This window comes from Macadamia integrifolia, chromosome 12, assembly GCF_013358625.1.
Source record: "Macadamia integrifolia cultivar HAES 741 chromosome 12, SCU_Mint_v3, whole genome shotgun sequence".
In the NCBI taxonomy this organism is placed as follows: Eukaryota; Viridiplantae; Streptophyta; class Magnoliopsida; order Proteales; family Proteaceae; genus Macadamia; species Macadamia integrifolia.
In genome coordinates this window covers 26942317-26964147 of record NC_056568.1, presented here as the reverse complement: position 1 = coordinate 26964147, position 21831 = coordinate 26942317, and the positions used below count along the sequence as shown (strand labels likewise).

The window sequence follows — 21831 nt, the reverse complement described above, 5'->3', positions numbered from 1 at the left end:
AGAAACAATAACGATCCGATACCCCTTTTTACCAATATTTCATTATTTCGTGACCTTTATCGCTGTTGGATTGGTATCTCAACCAAGACCGTTACCTAAACTAATGTGAGTGTTGAAAATAAAATATAAATTTAAATAAAATAAGCATAAAATAAATAAATGAAAACAATAAATTGATAAACCCCGAGTAAGAAGTGGAAACTGGAAAGAGAGGGGGGGGGGAGATTAGGTCATGGGGATCCTAAGAGGATTTGCTGCAATGCAATCTAACCGTTGGAAAACGCAGGTAGAAGACGCGAGGATGGGTTTATGCAATGAAATCCGACCGTTGGAAATCGCAGGCGGAAGACACGAGTTTACAACGGAGAGAGAGCTCCGAAAAGAGAGTCTGGGGATGGGAAGAGAGCCCTACGGAGCGAGATCTCAGAGCTATTTCTCTCTTCCGTGCGTTGTGACTGAACCCTACTGTCTCTCTTTCTGAGCTCAAGACTCCGAGAAAGATAGAGAGATGGGGAGGAGAATGGAAGGGCGATCTCCTTCCGTCTTCAATCGTGATATTCTTCTTCGTCGTCTCGAATCCTGTGACGACAAGTCAAGCCTCGAAGATATAGTGGAGTTTCTGCGCTCAAGCTTCCCGGATTACAGACGAATCAAGCAACAACCCTTCACCAATCATGTCCAGCAAACCCTTGAGTTTCAACAGAGAAAACGAGATTTCTGTGTTTTCACCTCCAATGACTCCAATGAAGTAGACGAAGACACTGACTCCACAGCGCCCTCTTTATACCCTTTTCGTAAGAAGGTAAAGAAGATAGACATCGGAGAAAAGAGGCTGCGACTTAAGCGGAGAGAGCAAGATTGTCCTTCGACCTCTTCGTCCGGCGACAACGACGAATCGGATGGTTCGTTTTCCACTTATAAAGATGCAATTTATGAAGAGAAGGTGGAACCTGAGTTTGATTTGATCAAGTCAATGCTTCGTTCCAGTTACAGTGCATCGAAGAAGGATAAAGATACAAAGGCTAAGGCTGAGGAGAAGAATTTGGAGGTGGAAGTTATTAATAAAGAGAAGAAGATTGGCTTGATTGGTGGAGAGAGAGAATCGAGTATTAGAGATTCCAAAACTTCTAGAGAGAGAGAATTGAGTAGTAGAGATGGTTATGAGGTGAAGGGGAAGGATGGACCAAGGTTTAGGGATCTTGGCGGGATTAAAGGGGTTTTGGATGAGTTGATTAAGAAGGTAATTTATCCACTTTACAATATGCAGCTGGCTCGGTGGCTAGGACTGAAGCCAATAACTGGTATTTTGTTACATGGACCGCCTGGTTGTGGAAAGACAAAGCTTGCTCATGCGATTGCTAATGAAATTGGCGTTCCGTTCTACAAGATTTCAGCTACTGAAGTAGTTTCTGGTGTCTCAGGTACTTAAATCTTTTTTTTTGGCTTTACTTTTCTTACTTGTTCTTTCCCTCTATTTAACCAGGTTAGGTTATGCTTGTATACTGAGGGTAGTCTAATGTGTGAAGAAACCTGTTTCTTAGTTAATTTAATGACTTTCATAGTGAGAACTTCTGACTTTCAACTCTGAATTTGATATGGCTCCAATTGAAGTTGATAGGATAAGGTATATTTACACCATATTCATGCTGATGAATGCACATATCCTTGTTGCTTTTGTTACCATTTCTGCAACTTCTGAACTGTGTAGTCAAGCCTCTAGAAGAGGAAACCTAGTCAGAGATGGCAGCTCTCTTCACTTTATATGTACAGAAAGAATTCCCAAAACACCCAATCAGGTAGCCATAAAAAGCAATAAATAATAGCAGTCAAACGGCCCTAGTCCTATAACACCATATGATGACTTGCACACCGTTGATTCCAGTGAGTTTGATGGTGATCTACAAGAAACTATTGATTGGGGTATTAAGGGATTGTTGAGACAATGGAGCATCTATATAAACAGCGATGGATAACCTTATGAAGAAATGAACGATAACAGTCAAATGGCACCCTATGATGTATTACATACCATTGATTCGAGTTAGTTTCATTGGTAATCTACAAAAAAGTGATTCATTGGAATAGTTCAAGGACGCGGAATTGGCAACCAGGATTGTACTGCACTGATTCTCTGATCCATCCGGAATGTCCTAAATTAACTGAACCATAGAAAAAAACTTTCAATCATCCGGAATCAGGATCAATTGCGGGCGATTCTGATTCGATTTACCTGTTTCGTCCAATCCAATTCCGATTCCAAGTCCTAGTCCTCCTTGAACCCTGTTTATTGGGGGTATTAAGGGGTTGTAGAGACAAAGGAGTCTCTGTAAACAATGAAGTACTCTGGATACAACAGCAATCCCAATTTAAAACATAGAGAATCCAATTTATAGTTTCTTATCAGTTCATAGGAACTTTCAAGAAAATATAATGTCAATTGTGAACCCTGAAGCTGTTAAAATGAAACGAATGACGGAGTGAACATGAATGCTAGTAAGTTGGCCGAAGTCAGCTTTTGAATGCAATAAGTTAAGAACTATGTAAATTGCCTACTTTAGCAGTAAAAAATACAGCCATGGAACGGATTTCGAATTAAGGTCATAGGAACTATTAATATATTCCAAAGCTTCTGTAGAAATCTATGATTCCCTGGTGAAATTCAAAGCAAAATCAATTGACAAAGAAATAGAGAAGAGAGGGAAGATGTCTATGTATTAGAGATGTCAAAAATACCTTTACATTCGGGCACATGCATGATTATCTTACTTAAAAAGGCATGCAAAAATATAATTTTTTTTTATTCATTTTTTTTTTTTTCCTTGGGTTTTGAAAAACAGGATTTTTTTGTTATTTAAAACAGTTCATCAAAACTTCCAAGCTATCAAATGTTACCCAAAAAATATAAATACATCTGAATAACATTATCAAAAAGAGTCCATGGTCAATGACAATATTACTGCAACTGATAGGGAATATAGACTTATAAATGTCATTATTGAATGGTCGTATAAGTTTTACTTCAAACTATTCTTTTGAACTTCTGTCTATTGATCTGTTGATGGATCTCTTTTAGGAGTTGGTTTAGTTGACATTTGATGACTACCTTTGATTTTGACTGCACCTACTTAACCATGTGATCAGTTGATGCCTGCTAGAGAATGAAGCAATAGAAAAACTGAAATCTGGATAGAGGTCGCTCTAATGTGTTTTTTTGGGGGTCTTCGGACAGGAATCCATTGCTTTATTCATATTAGATCATAGGGTTTGTAGAAAAAAAATATTTAGCTCTTAGTTTACTGTGAACTTGGTGTTACAAATGAATGTTCTTCTCATGCTGGTGGTATGTCTTGAATGGTATGGACATACTATTAACAGGTCATCTGGTTCTGGTATTCACAATCATGCATATATATTAACTAGGTGCTACTAAGATTAAGACTATAGTACTGAGAAGTGATCCTGCAAGTTTTAGGCTCTAGAAAGGACAAGGGAAAGACAAAAAGTGATGTGGCTTCAATATAGTATTAGAAGACTCGCTGAAGTATGATAAGCTGAAGCTATGGCCATAGGTACAATGACTGGAAGGACAGGATTTGTCTGAGCCCAAATAGTTGGTATAAGGCTTATTTGAGTTGAGTTTTTAAAGATTTATTATTTTTATTATAAGAGTAATTTTAATTTTCAATATATTTCATTTACAATTGTAGTATTTTAGCATGTACTCTTTTAAGTCAAATACCTCTGGTGTCCTTTATTTTTTTTGGTCAAATACTCCTGGTGTTTTCTTCTAATATATATTTTTTTCTTCAAAGCTTTTGCTGCTCTCAAATGCTAATTAATATCTAACTTTTTTGTTGGAAATCCAAAGTTGTTGGTACCTTGTTGAATTTTTTTATCACTCTTTGATGTCTAAAAATTTATTTTTATGTGATTGCTTCAGGTGCGTCAGAAGAGAATATACGTGACCTTTTTTCAAAAGCATACAGGACTGCTCCATCAGTTGTCTTTATTGATGAGATTGATGCCATTGCTTCTAAAAGAGAAAATCTGCAGAGGGAGATGGAACGGCGAATTGTGACACAGCTGATGACTTGCATGGATGAATCACACCAAATTACGAAGCCAGTTGATGTAGATTTGAATTCAGAAGCATCTGATTCCAGACCTGGTTATGTTCTTGTAATTGGAGCTACAAATAGACCTGATGCTGTTGATCCTGCCCTCAGGAGACCTGGAAGGTTTGACCGGGAGATTGTTTTGGGTGTTCCAGATGAAAATGCACGGATTGAGATTCTGTCTGTGCTCAAACGTAACCTTAGACTTGAAGGTACATTTGATCTTGCGAAAATAGCCAGATCTACGCCAGGATTTGTTGGAGCAGACTTGACAGCACTTGCCAACGAGGCTGGTTGCCTTGCTTTAGAGAGGATTGTAGATAGTAGGAGGTCTGACCTAGCCAGAGAACCCAAAGATGATGATCATTGTGAAGAAAGGTATAGTTGTTCATGGTCACTTGAAGATTTGGAAGGATGCAGCATCACAATGGATGATTTTGAGGTAATCAAGAAATAAGTAAATTGCTTAAACTTGATGAAATTGATTGTGTACATTCTCTTGTGCGTTATTCTCTTGTGCGTTATATGCATATCATCATTCCTGTATGTAAATGTTGCATGCAACATTTTTCTATGCATACCTCACAAAAACTTGTATAAGAACTATTGTTCTAGTATTCTTTACTTTTAAAGGACAACTAAAATAATTTTGAAGTTTGACATTTAAAATTTGTCTCATTATATTATTTTAGCAAGGCGCTTAATTGCAAATAAGAAATTTGTTGCTAAAATTAAGGATTTCCTCACTAATTGTATTAAAAGGTGAAGTTCACTGCACATATTTGGATGTTGGGGAGCCCTACTCCTTACATAGTGTTAGAAGTCTATCTCTTTACACATGGTCTATAAACCTTTTATATGGTCTGAACCACCTAAGTATGCATATGTAACCTTTTTTTGGGGGGGTGTTCACGCATGCCTGGGTCGCAAAACCCTGCTTTGGGATCGTTATGTGCCCATAAGAAACAATTCTTTTATTATCTGAACTGGAATAAACACTTCTAGTTTGCTTGGCAAAAACACAAGTATTAAATAACACTGCTTAAATAAACTGACGGCAAAGATAACAATGGAGAGCATGAAATAGTACTCTGCCCTGAAATAGAGGAGAGGGAACAATCAACAACCCTTACTTTAGTTTTACATGATGATGGATAATACTGAGAAAAATTACTAGGAGAATCAGTCATATGATCTGTTGCCCGGGGTCAATTATCCTAGGAAAGGATACAATAGATGCACAATGACCACCAAAAGAAATAGTTGAGTGAGCAAAGTGGGAGAGGCAGTAGCAGCAAATGAAGATGAGGGCTCCAACTTAGTCATTGGATGACGCGTAAGAGATAGCTCATACTGTGAGAGGGAAACACTAGTGGGGCCAACAATATCAAAAGTAGTCGATGTCTCAATCTGGTTTGCCTGGGACTAGTTGGAACGACCACAACCATGTCCCCTAGAATTGGCTGGCCGACCATGAAGTTTCCGGCAAAATTCTCTAGTTTGCCGCAAAAAACCTCAATAATCACACTTCTCAGGTTCCTTCTCAGCAGTTGATTGACCACCAGATTACGTAAAAGCACCACGGGGCTGAGATCCTATACCTTGACTAGAATACAAGGCTGACCACTGCTGTGAGACACGCTGTAGCATGGCAGTACGATGGCTGTCTTCATATTGAATCATAGAGTAGGCTTGTTCTAGAGATGGGAACGGGTCACGATTCAGGACATGTACCCAAATCTAATCAATCTCCATGTTCAGACCAGCTAGGAAATCATATATCCGGAGCTTGTCTTCATGATTCTTGAAGGCACTAGCATTAGTAGAACAACTAGCCTAAAAATCATAATAAAATTCCTGGTCCTACCACATACCTCGCAACTTAGAGTAGTATTGGGAGAGAGTCAACTTTTTTTGCTGTCTCATAAATCTTCTTCCTTAACTCATAGACTTGTGCATCGTTCCCTACCTGGGGATAAATATCCTTAGCCACTTTCCAGATCTTTGCAGTTGTATCCATTGACAGATTACCTCGAGCAATGTTAGAGTTCATCGAATTCAACAAGAATGACATAATTAGGGAGTTGTCAGAGCTCCACTTCTTCTGAACAGAACTAGCAGTTGCAGGCTTCTGAATTTCACCTATAAGATAATTGGAATAACCTCAGGAATTGATTGATAGAAAACAGGATTTAGACCACATTAAATAATTGCTCTCATCCAACTTGATGGAGCTAGAAGGGAACAAAGGATAGTCGCCGTGAGTACCACAAATAGGCTCCCATTCCATACGATCTTACGGAGTGAGGCATATATCCATGACCAATAATCTATGTAGAGTGGATAGGCTCTCTGATGTAGGGGTTCCTAGGTGACTAGGTCTCCTACAAGATTAACTAGCTAGGTAGGATTGACTCAAGGGGCTTAGGTAGATAGGACCAAAGAATCTCAGCAAACACGATTAAGCATGCAAGATAAAACGAGACTAATAAACAAAATAGCCAAAAGCAATAATAATCTAGAAGGAAAAACACATAAATTCTTACTCAAGTTTCAAATGGGGGCATGGGGAAGGGAACAAACGACATACGAGTATTAGGTTCAGCACAAATCCATCTAGACACCCAAATTAGATATGCAAACAATCGATAAAATAGGCATAAACAAAGGGCAAAGGCAGGCTTCAACGTCAATGGGCTGCATATATATAATAGGGATTAATGGAGGTGGGGAGGGTTTAGTTTAATGTTTTACCATACTACTGTTCAGATCTGAGGAGAGAAGAAGAGATCAAGGTCCTCCAAAATAATGAGGTTGCAGTCCACTTTTAGTTGATGAAGATACATCCAGCCGATTGTAGAGAGAGCAGCGCCAGCGGAGGGTAAACAACAACCAAGAGTAGTAGTAGCAGTGATGTAATGACAGCAGTGTATAGCAGCGGCAGTGAGGTAATGGCAGTAGTGTGCAGCAGCAGCAGTATTGTAACGAATATGTAGCAGCAACAGTGTGGTAAAGGCAGCAGGTGCAGCAGCAGCAATTTTATAACGGCAGTAATATGTTGCAGCAGCAGTGAGGTAAGGCAGCAGGTGCAGCAGGTGCAGCAGGTGCAGCAGTAGCAGTTTTGTAACGCCAGTAATATGTTGCAGCAGCAGTGAGGTAAGGCAGCAGGTGCAGCAGTAACAACACAGCAGAAGAAAAAAAAGAAAAGAAATAAGACTGAAAAGAAGGAGAGGGAGGCGAGACAAGAAAGCAGAGAGAAGAGAGAGCCGAGAGAGTAAGAGAGGAAAGAGGCGAGAGAGAAAAGTGAGAAAACGAGAGAGAGAGAGAGAACCGTGAGGGGTTGGGGGTTTGCTCTTGGCCTTTTTTTTCAATTAACATTCATCCCTCAATCGTGGCCTAAGCCATTACATAAATATCAATCTAGTTACTAAAAATAAAAAGAGTTAATTGACTAGTAAATAAAGACTTTCTAAAAACTAATCAACCAATAAAGTAGTTTCCTAATTAATTAAAAGATTAACAAGGAAAAGAATATACTACAAATAAACTACTAAACTAATAACTAATGGGGCCCACAAGATCTTCTAAAATCTTCTAAGATATTCTAAAATCTGGATCGAGCTTTCCTTCTTCCTCCTTTTTTCTTCTTCTTCTTTCTATTCTTCCAGCCACAAAGATGGTTGCTTCTTCTTCTTCTTGCGCTTGTACACCTTGATGTCCCCATCACTCTCCCCTGGTATCACCTTACAGTCCTTACATAGTAATCTATCGGACCTTCTAGTGAGGAAGAAATCTATATGGCTACTATGGTGCCCACTTTTATAGGTAACTATATGCTTCTCCCCCTTTTCAAAATAAGTGCTTAAGAGCAACCCAGTGCACGAGGCTCCTGCTATTGCAGGGTCTGAGAGGGGCAAATGTACGCAACCTTACCCCCTGCTTTGCAGTAGAGGTTGTTTCCAAGTTTTGAACATGTGACCAACATGTTGTAATAGTGCAATGGATAAATCATAAGCGATGGCAAAATCTAGAACTCAGATCGCCTCTTCATTCCTCTCGCCAAAACCATAGCCTCCATGTATACCTTCATATCCTCTGCAATCTCTGCCAACATTTCTATTCCGATCACCCTCTATAATATTCTTTTCTCCTTGGACAAAACCGAGCAGTAACCATCCATATGTTCATAGAAACATAACTTACTACTTTCATCCAATCCTACTTGGGGTGCATATAACATTAATTATATTGACAACATCTTTCTCCAGCACAATCTTGATGGATGAAATCCTATCTCTAAGTCTTTGAAGATCCACCACATCGTTCTTTTAAGTCTTTATCCACTATTATTCCCATTCCATTTCTATTACTTTTATCCTTCGTATACCAAAGTTTAAAGTCCTCCAACTTCTTAGCTTTGTTACCCTTCCACCTAGTCTCTTGAATATAGGCTATATTAATCCTTTTTCTCTCATTACATCTATAAATTATACTCTTACCCATCAAAGATTCAATGTTCCAAGATGCTAATCTAATCTCACGTTTTTGCTTTTGCTTTGGTCTAGCTTCTTTACCCTTTCTTGTCCACCATGCTAGAGAACCCTTGCCTATTTAACACCACATCTGTGCGGCAACCTGGTGCGTTGCTTACAGGGTATACCCTAGCATAAGGTCGATAGGACATATTATGAAAATAATAAATAAATAAATAAAGAACTCATAAAATTGGATACATGCAAAAGGCGATTGGCTGAATATATTAAGGTGCCCGCTGCCTATTTGATGCACCAATAAAAGATATAAAAAAAAGTAAAAAATACAAAAAAAATATTATATAATGAAAGGAACACCTACTGCCTTAAACAGTCAATCCCAACATTTTAAATAGAGCACATAATCAGAAAAAGCAAGGTGATGGTAGTGCATTAAAAGGCATAAATATCACAAGATTTCAGGAAGAATATTATCGTAGATGATCCAAAGTTGTCCACAATGTCTGAATTCACTTATTTGGGGGGGTTTCCATTGGTTTCGGTCGAGATATGGGAAACTTGGAGTAATGAGGTCCAAATTTCAACCTCAGTTCACAAAATAGAATGTTATATATAAGGGGTTCTCTAGGGTTTTCATGAAATGGCCAAAATGTTCTGTAATTTTGGCCATTTGAACCGAAATGCTGGCCGAAACCTTGATTTCTGGTGGAGTATGTCATTTCGACCTTTGTTGAAACCGAAACATTTGTCTAAATTTCAGTATTTTGGTATTTTGACCAAAATTTCAAACCTTGCCTATATGCATGTAGGGGGGGGGGAACTAGATGATTTGAATCTCTCTCCCTCTCTCCCTCTCTCCCTCTCTCCCTCTCTCCCTCTCAGGAAATTCTACAGAATATAACTTTCCCTTATTTGAATAAAAGTAATCTTCCTGTTCACTTTAGTACATCATATAAATATTCTTGTCGTTTTCTTCATTGATTTTTTCTGTATGATGGTATTGAATGCTTTCTTTTTGCATCTTCTGCAGGAAGCAGCTAAGATGGTTCAATCTTCTTCAAGAAGGGAGGGATTCTCTACAATCCCTAATGTCAAGTGGGAGGATATTGGAGGGCTTGATGCACTGCGGCAAGAATTTAACTTTTGCATTGTTAGACGTATAAAATATCCTGAGAACTATGAGGTAAAAATTACCCTTTTTTGGTTCAATAATTATTACCTTTTGAGTTCCAACAGGGCCAAGATATAGAAATAACAGATGAGACATGTGGTGCTGATCACTGTGCTGTTTTCTTTTTTATCCAAAGTATATGAATTCTCTCCTTCCTTCCCTCTAAACTATGTTCATCTGATCATCTCACTAGCCTTGTAGCCTTGATCCCAAGTAATTGGGTGTTGAGGTTGGTTACAAAAATCGTGTTCTCTGTTCCACTTTATTTGTATCTAATAAATTTCCTTAAATACCAAATTTATAAGTAGTGAGGAGAAGGTTAAGATCAACTGAATTATAAATACTAAAGACTACTAGGCTGTCCATTTAACGTGATCCTTATTTTGATCAAAGGATTTGAAGAACTGAACCGTCTAATTCTGTCTGACATGTGGACACCAATGTTTTGTTTGAGAATATAATAAGTTATGGGGCATTGCTTAAAGCAATGGTAAAAGCCAAGAGTTTTGGGCTGCCAGGGCAAATGCCCATTGTTAAAAATGCCAAAGGTTAGGACCGACTCCAAACTCCCCCTTCCCAGGACTCCACATAGGCCGGACCAGCTCTGGGTAATGACCTTATAATACTGTATATAGTAAGTTGATAATATGATATCTTTTATCGCATCTTTTTCTTCAATGAAATCATCTGCTGCAACATAATTCTTACGTTCTTTTTCTCTTTCATTCTTTAATTTTGTAAATGGGGATGCCATTCTCCCAAAGTCTTTTGAGACATTTGCTTCTACTCCTCTTAAGCATATAATTTGGAATTTAATTTCCTCTTCATGTGACCATATATGACTTTTAGTGTTTGCTTCTCACCAGAAACTTGGAATGAATTTAGGGATGGGATTTTTGCTTTATGGACCTCCAGGCTGTGGAAAAACATTGATTGCCAAAGCTGTAGCAAACGAGGCGGGAGCCAATTTCATACACATAAAGGTTTCCTATTTAATCATCATCATCACTTCCATCACTGTCATGATGTTATGTTTGTTATTTATCCGTATGATGTCTTCCAACACTCTTTGCATTTGATGGGCCCACATTTGACACTTTAAGAGAGCTTACTTATGACCATGTTCTGTTCACTATTTAGGGCCCAGAACTTCTGAACAAGTATGTTGGAGAAAGTGAGTTGGCAGTTAGAACAATATTCAGACGGGCAAGAACATGTTCTCCTTGCATAATTTTCTTTGATGAGGTATTGATTTCTTGGTCTCTGACTCTCTGACCATTTTTTTTTTTTTTAAATGTGATTGCACTCATAATTATGTACCCTATGGTAGAGAAAAGGCTGATAGCATCAGTTGTCATTGATCCTTTGCTTGGCGAGGGGTAGTTGTAACAAATAAGAATGGTGAGATGTATGTAGATTTTAAGTTTTGACCTTGATCAGCCGTCATCTAATTACTGTAGAAACTTCTGTTTTTTCAAACAGACTGGGTGATGTCATGAAGGGTCTACGCTGCTTGTTGAGGTGTGGCTTCGCTCATTTGGTGGTACAACTACTGTAGGGGTCATAGAGGAAAGGATTCTATGATTAAGAAACTCATTTTTTAGCAACGTTATTACGGAAGTTGAATTGAAACTTCATGTTGTATGCTAGAATAATCAGGACAAAGTTCATGTATTAGAAATAAAGCCTAAGGTTTAATATTGAATGAAAAAGCTGGTTGTGGGGACCATCTACTGAGGGGTTCTTCTAGGCATTTGTCTTTATGTTTGGGCCTACTCATTTTGTTTGCATCATGGAAAGTAGCTCTTAACGGGTGCAACCATTGATTCATGTGCTTACATTTTCAGCTTTCCCATCATTATCATGGTTTGAGAAACCGGAATTGGATCGCTGATTCTCATTGAATCAATTTAGGATTGAATGGATCTGAATTCTGGTTCCCACTTTGAATAATGCAACGGTCAGTGGGGTGGAGTGGAGTGGATCAGGAATTGGCCGCTCTAGCCATATTCTGCAATTTCTGTACTGACTGCATGTTGGGTTTGTCCAATGCATAGTGGACATGTGCCATCATCAACGATTTGAAAAAAATATGTCACCAGAATAACCAGAGGAGCAGGGGAGTTGAGGGACAAGATTGCAGGGGAGGGAGAGGGGGAGGGGGAACTGTGCTGGTGCCAGAGAACATTGAAGCACTCACTCAAAGCACAGAATCCATGGGGGCATCCTAGGTATCATCTCTTGAATTGGCCATCCCCACCCCCCCACGCCCCCACCCCCTCCCCTCCCACCCCAAAAAAAAACACAATGGCAGAACTACAGAAAGATGAGAGCCAGTGTAATGTAGTACTGTATTTGACTTTTCACAGAGAATAAAATCCAGATTTAAGAGAAATCAAATTAAACAAAATCAGATGGACAGAATGCTCTAAAACTCAGGTCAAGTTTAACAAATCAATGATAGAACATCTGCTGAAAATTAGGACTTGATCCACAGGTTGGATCAACTAGAATGGGGTATTTCTAGTAGTACTAGGATAGGGAAACAGTAATTTAACCTTGGTACTCACAATTCAGAATATAGGACAATGATGAACAATTGATTATCAGTATATGCTATAACAAATCAACAGCAGCAGCATAACAGCATATGTGTATTGATTGTAACTTCAGATGATCAGAAAGAAAAAGGACAGAATATAGATTTCACAGAAGGGATGGATCAGCAGGTTTGATATGGACAAAAGTTGGATTAAGTTCTTTTAAGTTAAGAAAAATTGCTCAAAATTTGTATGAATTCTAATGGCTGGATTTCCCTAAACAGAATTCGTGCAGAAAAAGTATAGCTTATGATTAACCAATCCAAGATCAGAATCTGAAATTGATTACAGATTCGGATTGGGAAAAAAAAATCAATTGAAAGAACCAATAAACAGATTTAAAACAAGCACCATGAATCTATCAAAACTAAGCAATCCTAGACCTAGTAACAATAGGATTACCGTAAACAACAATTAGAATCTGAAGTTGAGAACAGCAATTGATTGAAGACAGAATCGATTGTTAGGTTCAGAAACCAAAACACCAATCTGATCATTAATTCACCATCAAATCAGCAACAGATAATGAAGAAGCTCCCATCCCGCATGCCAGCAACATCATATACCCCCCTCATCATTCCTAGGCAGCTGCATCTTCCCGCGACCCTAGTCATGGCCGGAAAGAGCAAGAGTACCGGCACCAGGGTCGAAGAAGCGAAACCTCAGTTTCCGGCTCTCCTCGCGGTCACTCGATTCCTGCCAGAGCTCCTTCCTTCGGACCATCGATACCTTGAGCTCCAACGACATTTACTGTTGGTAGCAACAGATTCACAGTTCTCCAAATGCTGACAGATCCCATTGATGTTGAATATCGAATCCAGCAGTCTCCATCTGATCCTCTGGTCTGCAATCACCAATCCATTGGTCATTGGAGTAGTCCCGATCACCCACCCTGCATCGCCACTTCCCCTTCTCAACCTCCTCACTCCACCTCCTTGAACCCTGACCAGTCTGCAAACCTTACCAAACCCATTCGAAGAACCATTCCTCCCGAATATGCCACCCGGTCCTCCCTTCCCCCATCTTACCACTTCCCTGCCACGTGGCAGGGCCCACCCCTCCTTCCCTTTCAACTCTCGCCCTTTGAGACTCCCCATCCAACTGCCAATCCAAACCCTGGTCCAACCTAACTTGACACCTCCCACCCCTTCAAACCATCTAAATACTCATCTAAACCAAATCCGTCCCAACCCTTCACTTACCCATCGGAGCCCCCAAACCCCACCTCAACCATTGTAGCCCTCCTTATCAGGTTCTCCTCTTAACCCGACTTCTCTATCAGGGTCATCTCCCTCACCTACGAGTTCCTCCTTGGCTCCACATACCACCACTTCTTCCTAGGACCATCAGGCGTGCACTACACCAGCTGTGCCCTTTCAAGCTCAGCCCCTTTGGCTACCCCTGCCCAAAGTTCCCCCCTCTCAAAGACTAAAGAAGACGACACAAGAGTCATCCCAGCTCCAGTAAAGATGACAGATTGAGTCAAGGATGCCCTTAGCTCATTCGAGTTATTGCTGCCCCTTTCCCACCTTCTCAATAATCTCCTAGGCCATCTAGAATGTTCAGGGTCTTAATTCCTTGGCCAAACATGTTGATATTCGTTCCTGCCTCAAAGCCACGCACGCTGACCTCTGCTGTCTCCTTGAACCAGTGCCCTTGATTCGAATTCCCCCCCCCCAACACATTGCTTCTAGTATCGCCCCTTCTTGGTCCTTCTCCAACTATTCCCACAGTCCTAATGGCTGCATTTGGGCCCTTTGGAACTCCTCCAAGCTCAGGTTACGGAAATCTCCTCCTCTTCCCAGTCCATGCACATGTCCATTGCTGATTCTAATGGGGTCTTCAGCTCATTTTTCGTAGTTGTTTAAACCCTTAACCATGCTGCTGATAGGCATCCGTCTTTGGGATGATCGTCATTCCTTTGCTCCTCTTTCTGGTTCCCTCCCTTGGGGTCTAGGAGGGGACTTCAATGTAGACAAGTTTGGTCATGCAAAGCATGGCGGTGCCCCTATTGATCCCTCCTCATTAGAAGCTTTCAACAATTGCCTGGATGACATTGGTATGAATGATTTGAGATGGTCTGGAGTGAAGCTCACTTGGCACAGCAGAATATGTGGTTCAGAATTTTAGATAGAGTTGCCTGCAAACTCAACAGAGTCTTGGTCAATGAAGTTTGGTTAGCCTCCTTCCCATCCTCCCACGCCACCTTTAACCTCCCTGGCATCTCAGACCGCACTCCACAGCCCCATCTCCCTTCATGTCCAACTGGCAGAGACCCTAATTAAGCACCCTATACACAATGAAACCTTTAGATTATTGAAAAACATTCAAATTGTTAGTATGGTTTCGTACCTAGGTTGGCAGTGTACGTTGTACCTTGCCTATATATTTCTCAATGGTAATCTTTGTTACACATGATTTAGTACTATAACATACCAAACATAAAGAAACCTGTACAAGCTTCTAATAACTTGTTCCACCAAGAATTGGAAATGGAATGGCCAAAGTCCACTTGAAATTGAGGTTTCTAGCCTTGATTCACAAAACCTGTCAAAACATCAGTATAAGTCGATCGAAACTGTAAATCTTTCGATCGACTTTATGTATTTCTATCATGTGGTTGTGACGTTTCGGTGAAACAAAACGTGACGTCCGATTCTACCCTAGATTTCGACCGAAACTTGGAAGTTTCAGTGAAAATCTTGAATGCCTAGTGAGTCGCTTGATGTTTAATGCTGGTTTAGGTCGAAACCAAAATATTTCGGTCAGTTCCGAGTGAAACCGGAGACTTCTTGTATGATGGTATTTTCTTAATGATTTAGTGTGACTTATAACTTGTAACATTAGGGTTTGATTTGATAGTTCTGTACTAAATCTATATGTACATCTTTCTTTGCATGCAGGTGAACAAAAAGAAAACGAGTTTAATACTTTTATTACCTTAAAAAACATTGTCAATTTTCGAGTTCAGACCTATTTGTTGTGGCCATTTTTTTGGGACTGTAAGGTCTTGGTTTTGGGATGGATCATTCAGCAGGAGTGAATGTGATTGTTGGAGAGTTGGCTAATAAATGAGACTCTGCAGAAGCCCAAACAAAATAAGAGAACTGAAATTACTTGGTGAAACTTGAAGCTTTGGCCTCTACTATATGGTTAACATGTTGGTTTTGTAATTGCAATTTCTGAGCTGAGTATGAATTGAGGGTTCTTACCATGTTCTGTTTTAGTATCACACCCTCATTAATGCCATTAGGAATTTAGGCTTTTCCTTTAGTGCGCACATTGCCCTAATGAATATCATTTTGTTTCTCTAACATGTGGGGTGTGTTGCTTAAATTTTGTAGGTGGATGCTTTGACAACAACACATGGAAAAGAGGGGGGTTGGGTTGTTGAGCGGCTTTTGAAGCAGGTTTCCTCTCATACTTGCAACTTTTGCCAGAAAAATAAAAATCTTTATTCCTGACTTGGGGCTTAGAAATGGTACCCTCGTAATTGCAGTTGCTCATAGAGCTAGATGGTGCTGATGAGCGGCGTGGTGTTTTCGTCATTGGTGCTACAAACAGGTATTTGTTGGGGTCATGCTGGTTTAGTAATTAGTTATCGTTTCTTTCCCCATCCATTTGGTGGTTCATTTCTTGCTTATGGTGGTATGAGCAGGCTTGAGGTGATGGATTCCGCTGTCTTACGGCCAGGCAGGTTTGGGGAACATCTTTATGTACCTCTGCCTAGTCCTGATGAACGTGGATTGATTTTAAAAGCACTTGGTCGCAAGAAGCCTATTGATGCTGATGTTGATTTGATGGCCATTGGACATAATGAAGCTTGCGAAAATCTAAGTGGTGCTGATCTTGCAGCACTGGTATGTTAATGGATTTCCTAAATTTATTTCCCTGAATTATGTTTAATTTTGACTTCAGATTTTCTTCATATGTGATTTATAGCTTCTGGCAATGTCTTTTAACTTTGGTTGTTCTTCGTATATTTATTTACCTTTTGATTTTGCTTTCAAAATCTTCTGCCAGATGGAAAAAGCTGCAACAGTTGCACTTGTTGAGAAAGAAGTATTAGGTCCAGGCAGCTCAGATGCAGAACTTTCCATTAAGGCAATTCACATTGAGCGAGCATTAAAGAAAATATCTCCATCTGTCTCAAACAAGGTATAGGAACTCTGCTACAATGACTAGAATTAAGAGGATTTACATCTAGGAGCCTAATCTCTACCCCCTGCTCATGGTTTATTCTTTTTTTGATTGGGATGCAGCAAAAGCGCCATTATGAAGCCGTGTGGCGGAGATTTACCAAAAATAACAAAAACAAAAGTTGTTTTGTTGCAGAGCTTTGGAAAGAGATGAGCACAGAAAGTATGATTTTGTAGTGTCAGTTCATCGTATGATTTTGTAGTGTTTCAGTTCATCATCTATTCTTCACCCCCCCCCCCTCCAAAAAAAATCCATCATCTATTACATTATCTCATTAAAATACTTGGTCTCAATCTCTAGGCTGTAGTTTTCTAATTGTTTGGAAACCCTTCTATTAATTTCTTCATCAGAATATGTAATTCTTATTTTATTTTCCTATTTATTCCATAGAAGAATCCTTGGAGCATGGAAGTCTATTCTTTCGATTTTTAATCCCTTTTTTTTTTTAATTGTGATACTAGCTATTCATTTAGTCATTTATACAAAAAAAATTACTGGTTAATTTGTGAGAGAAAATAACCATTTAGAAGAGTGTCTATGTTGTGAACATAGTTGTCAAGGCACCACTAGGCATTTGGGCCATTTAGAAGAGCGTCTCTACTTTAGGGAAGGGAGTGCGCAGAAGTTCAAGGTAAGGCCCACAATAGTAGGGATCCGGCTCCTCTCCGTAGAGTTAAATAGGGGTTGGTTGTGCGGGTGGGGGATAGAAGGCTCTCTGAGTCTAATGGATACAATGCGTTTCTTCACATCCTTCTTTTTTTTTTAGGACCTAGGAAAGCCTTTAAAATTTTATTAAATAAGAGAAACAAATGGGGGACATAGCCTGCCCTACCCTATACCATGAGATACAAATCACTTTGATATTCACAAAACCCAAAAGGAAAACCTGCAAAAAGAGGAAATATTACATTCTAAAGATTGGTAATCCCACTTTATCTTCCCGAATGATATAACTAATATTAGATGGGAGATCATTATCGTCACAGAAAATCGAATTTATTATAGATTCACATGCAAAGTTGACTAACCAATAACTTATTTTTTATTGCTTGTTCTTTTTCTTTGAATATATAAAAAAACAATGTTCGTGCACATAGGTCCTCTCTCCACATGAGATCTCACAATATATAAGGCATCAAGTTACAAGTTAATAGTGCATTAATTGCTCATACTCGCGGAGATATCCAGGGATCCCATGTGGAGAGCTGATCCAAACTTGATACTACCTAGTATATTACTATTTTACTTGTTAAATATCAAGTTTCTCCATATTTTTACAAATATTTCACTTCGCTCCCCAAATGAAAAGATTTTATCTATCATGCCTAGATGTTTAACATGGCTGTTAAGTGTGCAATCTTTTTTCTAATGGCCAAAATACCCACGGTTTCTTTCCCTGGTTTAAAACTTGGTATCCATATCGATGTTGGTATCGGTCACAGTCAAAACTGATACAATACAGATTGGTATCAATAAGGATTGAAAATCGTACAAATTTCTCAGATCGGTCACGGTATCGGTACAAAAAAATGGCGTCTTATATTTCGTTTCAGCTTCCTTCGATTCTAGTAATACCATTCATGTTTCTTCAATGGGTAATTTACAACGCCACCCCCTGGAGAATGCCAATATTAGAGGGACACCCCCTCTCTTTCACCAAATTGGACTCGGACCCCCTACCGTCAGTCAACGTTACATGATCCTTTGAAATGACGTTTTTGCCCTTATGAGTAAAAACTGATAAATTAGACATTTTTCATTATCCCAAAAATACCCCTCCTTACCCTATCTCTCCTTCTCTCCTCTCTTTCTCTCCTTCTCTCCTCTTCTCCTTACCTGCGACCAAGGGTTCAGACGAGTTCCAGCAGAGATAGAGAGGGCAGTCGCCGGAAAATACTTCGCCTTTTGTCCCCGGCGAGTAGTGCTTCCCATCCAGTTTCTGTCGCAGGCGAGAAGATATGTTTGTTTGTTTTTGTTTTTGTTTTTTTTTTCTCTTCTCTATTTTCCCCATTTTGATCTGTAGTTCTCTATTGGGATTTTGTGTGCTCAACGAGACACCGAAGATAGACCCACGAACCTGCATATGCCGTCGTGGAGGGGGTTCGCTGCCGTAGTCGCCGTCGTCACCGTCGTTGAAAGAGTGTTCGCAGCCGTCGTAGTCGCTGGAGGGGGTTTGCCACCGTAGTCACTGGAGGGGGTTCGCTGCCGTAGTCGCCGTCGTCGCCGTCATCGCCGTCGTCGAAAGAGTGTTCGTAGCCGCCGATCTGCAAGCCTACCCGTTCTTCTTCTCAACTCATTGAGGCTAACTTGTGACCCATTAGAAGTGAGTAGTGAGTTAGGGTTGTGCAATCGATTTGGGGATGATGAATAAAAGGGTTAAATAAGACAAGGAGGCAGGATAACATACCTGTAATCGCCGGAGGGGGTTCGCAGCCTCCGTAGACGCTACCAGAAGGTGTTGCAGCCACCGATCTGAAAGTTCCTATCAATCTTCTTCTCCGACGTTCTTCTCTTACTCAGTAACTTGCGCGACTCGTCATAGTTGAGTTGTGAGTTAGGTTTTCCTCAATCGATTTTGGGAATAGAACCATTAAGGGCAATTTTGGTACTCCATTATTTTGAAGGGCAAAATGGAATTTAGAAAAAATATTAACTGCTGATGTCAGCATTCTTGGTATATTATGTAACGTTGACTGACGGTAGGGGTCCAAGTCCAATTTGGTGAAAGAGAGGGGGTGTCCCTCTAATATTGGCATTCTCCAGGGGGTGGCGTTGTAAATTACCCTTCTTCAAAGCAACCCTTCACATTCCCTCACTTGTTCATCCCATAAGTTTTCAGGAAACAGAGTTTATGATCAATGCAATGATCTTCCCGAATTGAGCTCTTTCCTTAATTAGACCTACGATTCCTCAAATTCCTCGCTGGAGATAGCGTTCGCGGCTGCTCCAGCGAAAACCTAAATCTTCAACCTCTTTAAGAGAAGAGATCGAGTCAGAGTCTCAGAGATCATCGAGACCTCCATTAATTTGAATAGGTCTCTCTAAAACCTACATCTTCTTCCCGATCGATCCTGGAATTAAATTGAATTTCTATTTGATCGATCGATCGAGATACCCAAGACGATACCGATATCCATCTCAGGATCTGTAAGGTATCGGGATCGGTCTCAGATACGGCCGATCCGATACCAGTACTTGATTCCATGATAGTGACTCGAACAAGATAATCTGCCGTCCCGTGCGTGAAAAGCTTCACGTCCCTTTTGTACGTTGGTCTGCGTGTACCGGTTCTTCCTCCATGGAGGTAGAGACTGTTCTTCTTCAAGTTTCAACCCTAGCATGCTCCATTGCGCTGAAACTCTGTTCGATTAAAACCATAGCGAAGTGCTGCTCTGAAACTCTGCTCCATTAGAACCATAGAGAAGCGGTGAAGCTCTGACGGCGTGAATCCAACCGAAGCCCTCTCACGTCTGCTTGCTTGCATCGCCATCGCCATCACCATCACCCTCGTCTCCCCCTCCTTTCTCTTTCTCTGTCTTTCTTAGACTTGCTTTGCCGTTTTCTTCGTCATTGGCCTTTTTCAATTATAGATTCTGGAACAAAAGAAAACACGAATAAATTAAATGAAGGTGTCTCCTTCTCCAGATCTTGATATAATCGAACGGTTTTTGTTTCAGGAAAAGTCTTCACGTGCCCTATGTAAGACGAATTCGTTTTTTATTCTGGGAATCAGATCTCAGAGACCTTAATTAAAGGTGCCCTGGTCTCTGGATCACCTTCGATTTATGGAATTGTCTATATGAGTTCATAATCCATGACTAATACTCTTCCCTGGTTTCAGTTATCTATTAAAAATGATTCATCAGTCCATTTCAAAACCATCCGTTTCTTCGATCTCTTCAATTCCAGCTACAAAACCCAGATCCATATATTTCTATTATCGGCCAAGAATTTGATCTGAAGTCGTTGAATCGAGGAAGAAGGTCAATTCTGAGCTCTCATCTTCTTCTTCGAAGGTGATCTGTTCGACCAACATAAACCCTAGTGTTCTGCTCTCTTTTTCTTCACAATTGCCAGCATATCTTGAAGATAGTACCTAAATGGGCTCTGAACTGCCTGCATATCTTCAGGAAGGTACTCGTGTTTCATGGAAAGATCAATGGGGCGCTTAAGGCGAGCATTCCTCGCATCGACAATTTCACAAGGAAGACGTGCCAGTGCTTCCTTGATGTCCAGATCTTCCAGAGGATCATACAGGTCGTCGTATCGGAGACCGTATTTCCTCAGACGATTGGAAGCCGTTTTCATGTGTAGTGCAGCGAGCCAATTCTTCCTTGGATTTAAGAAGGATTGGAAAAACGAAGACATGACTGAGAAACTCCTCTCTGCAACTAACCCTTTCCCCTTCTCTTTCTCTCTAATTTCTTTACCGATCCGGGAAGACTAAAACTTTGAACTCAGGAACAGAAGAGAGGACTGAATTTTTCCCTTTTTTTATTTTTTATTATTATTTATTTTATTATTATTGTTTTTTTTTTTTAAAGTTTTTTACCAATCCTAGCCTTTTTTTAAGTTTTTTACCAATCCTAGCCGATACTACTGTACGATTTTCGATCCTTAATCGATCTTTATCGATATCGATTCATATTGTATCGATTTTGACTATGATCAATACTGATATCAATACCAAGTTTTAAAACCTTGCGCGGAGTGATCACTCCTTATCTCCGTTAATTTTTTTCCAAATGCCCGAAATGGGAGTGGATAACACCATGGGTAGACTAGATTGGTTTTTTAAAGGGATGGGGGTATTTCGGTTAATAGGAAAAAAAATTGCGGGCTTAGCAGCCATATTGAACCTCCATATATATAGAATCTTTACAATTAGAGGGAGGGGAATGAACAGAATCTTTTCAATTGGAGGGAGGGAATTAAAATATTTGCAAAGACGTGGAGGAATTTGATATTTAGCTTATAATTGGAGGAAGAGGAGTGATAATTCTTTTTTTTTTCTTAGTGAAGGAACCTTAATGCAAAATCCAAAAGATCCGACTCAACTCGATAACAAACCAATAAAGCCCATTAGCCAATTGATACAAATCCGAAATCAATTGGAATGAAATCAATCTTCTTCTTATTGAACCGGTCTCGATTTGGACCAATTGAGACCAAAGACCAGTTCAGCCCAACCAAAATTGGATCGCACTAACTGGGAGAGTTAGAGACACCAGTGTTCACATAAAAACTAGAAT

The 21831-nt window shown here is 39.9% G+C and overlaps 2 protein-coding genes across 2 annotated transcripts; one reads left to right on the top strand and one right to left on the bottom strand.

The window, feature by feature from the left end:
* Nucleotides 1-238: 238 nt before the first annotated feature.
* Nucleotides 239-16990, top strand: LOC122057198 (cell division control protein 48 homolog C-like). The gene is made up of 10 exons (XM_042619223.1): nucleotides 239-1421; nucleotides 3941-4557; nucleotides 9639-9791; nucleotides 10646-10762; nucleotides 10920-11024; nucleotides 15724-15789; nucleotides 15879-15943; nucleotides 16038-16239; nucleotides 16403-16537; nucleotides 16642-16990. The coding sequence occupies exons 1-10, from the start codon at nucleotides 509-511 to the stop codon at nucleotides 16753-16755; spliced, it is 2487 nt and encodes an 828-aa protein (XP_042475157.1). The 5' UTR covers nucleotides 239-508; the 3' UTR covers nucleotides 16756-16990.
* Nucleotides 16991-20425: 3435 nt separating this feature from the next.
* On the bottom strand, nucleotides 20426-20947 carry LOC122057199 (cytochrome b-c1 complex subunit 7-2, mitochondrial-like). Its single transcript, XM_042619224.1, has one exon. It carries the CDS (start codon nucleotides 20945-20947, stop codon nucleotides 20621-20623), a length of 327 nt encoding a protein of 108 aa, XP_042475158.1. The 3' UTR covers nucleotides 20426-20620.
* Between the last annotated feature and the right edge of the window lie 884 nt (nucleotides 20948-21831).

What these genes read in the sequence shown, in the direction of transcription:
- LOC122057198 (XM_042619223.1), top strand. Translation starts at nt 509, where the DNA reads ATGGGGAGGAGAATGGAAGGGCGATCTCCTTCCGTCTTCAATCGTGAT. An exon ending in AGTAGTTTCTGGTGTCTCAG is followed by an intron (nt 1,422 to 3,940) that starts GTACTTAAATCT and finishes TGATTGCTTCAG; the next exon opens with GTGCGTCAGAAGAGAATATA. An exon ending in CTCCATCTGTCTCAAACAAG is followed by an intron (nt 16,538 to 16,641) that starts GTATAGGAACTC and finishes ATTGGGATGCAG; the next exon opens with CAAAAGCGCCATTATGAAGC.
- LOC122057199 (XM_042619224.1), bottom strand. Translation starts at nt 20,947, where the DNA reads ATGTCTTCGTTTTTCCAATCCTTCTTAAATCCAAGGAAGAATTGGCTC.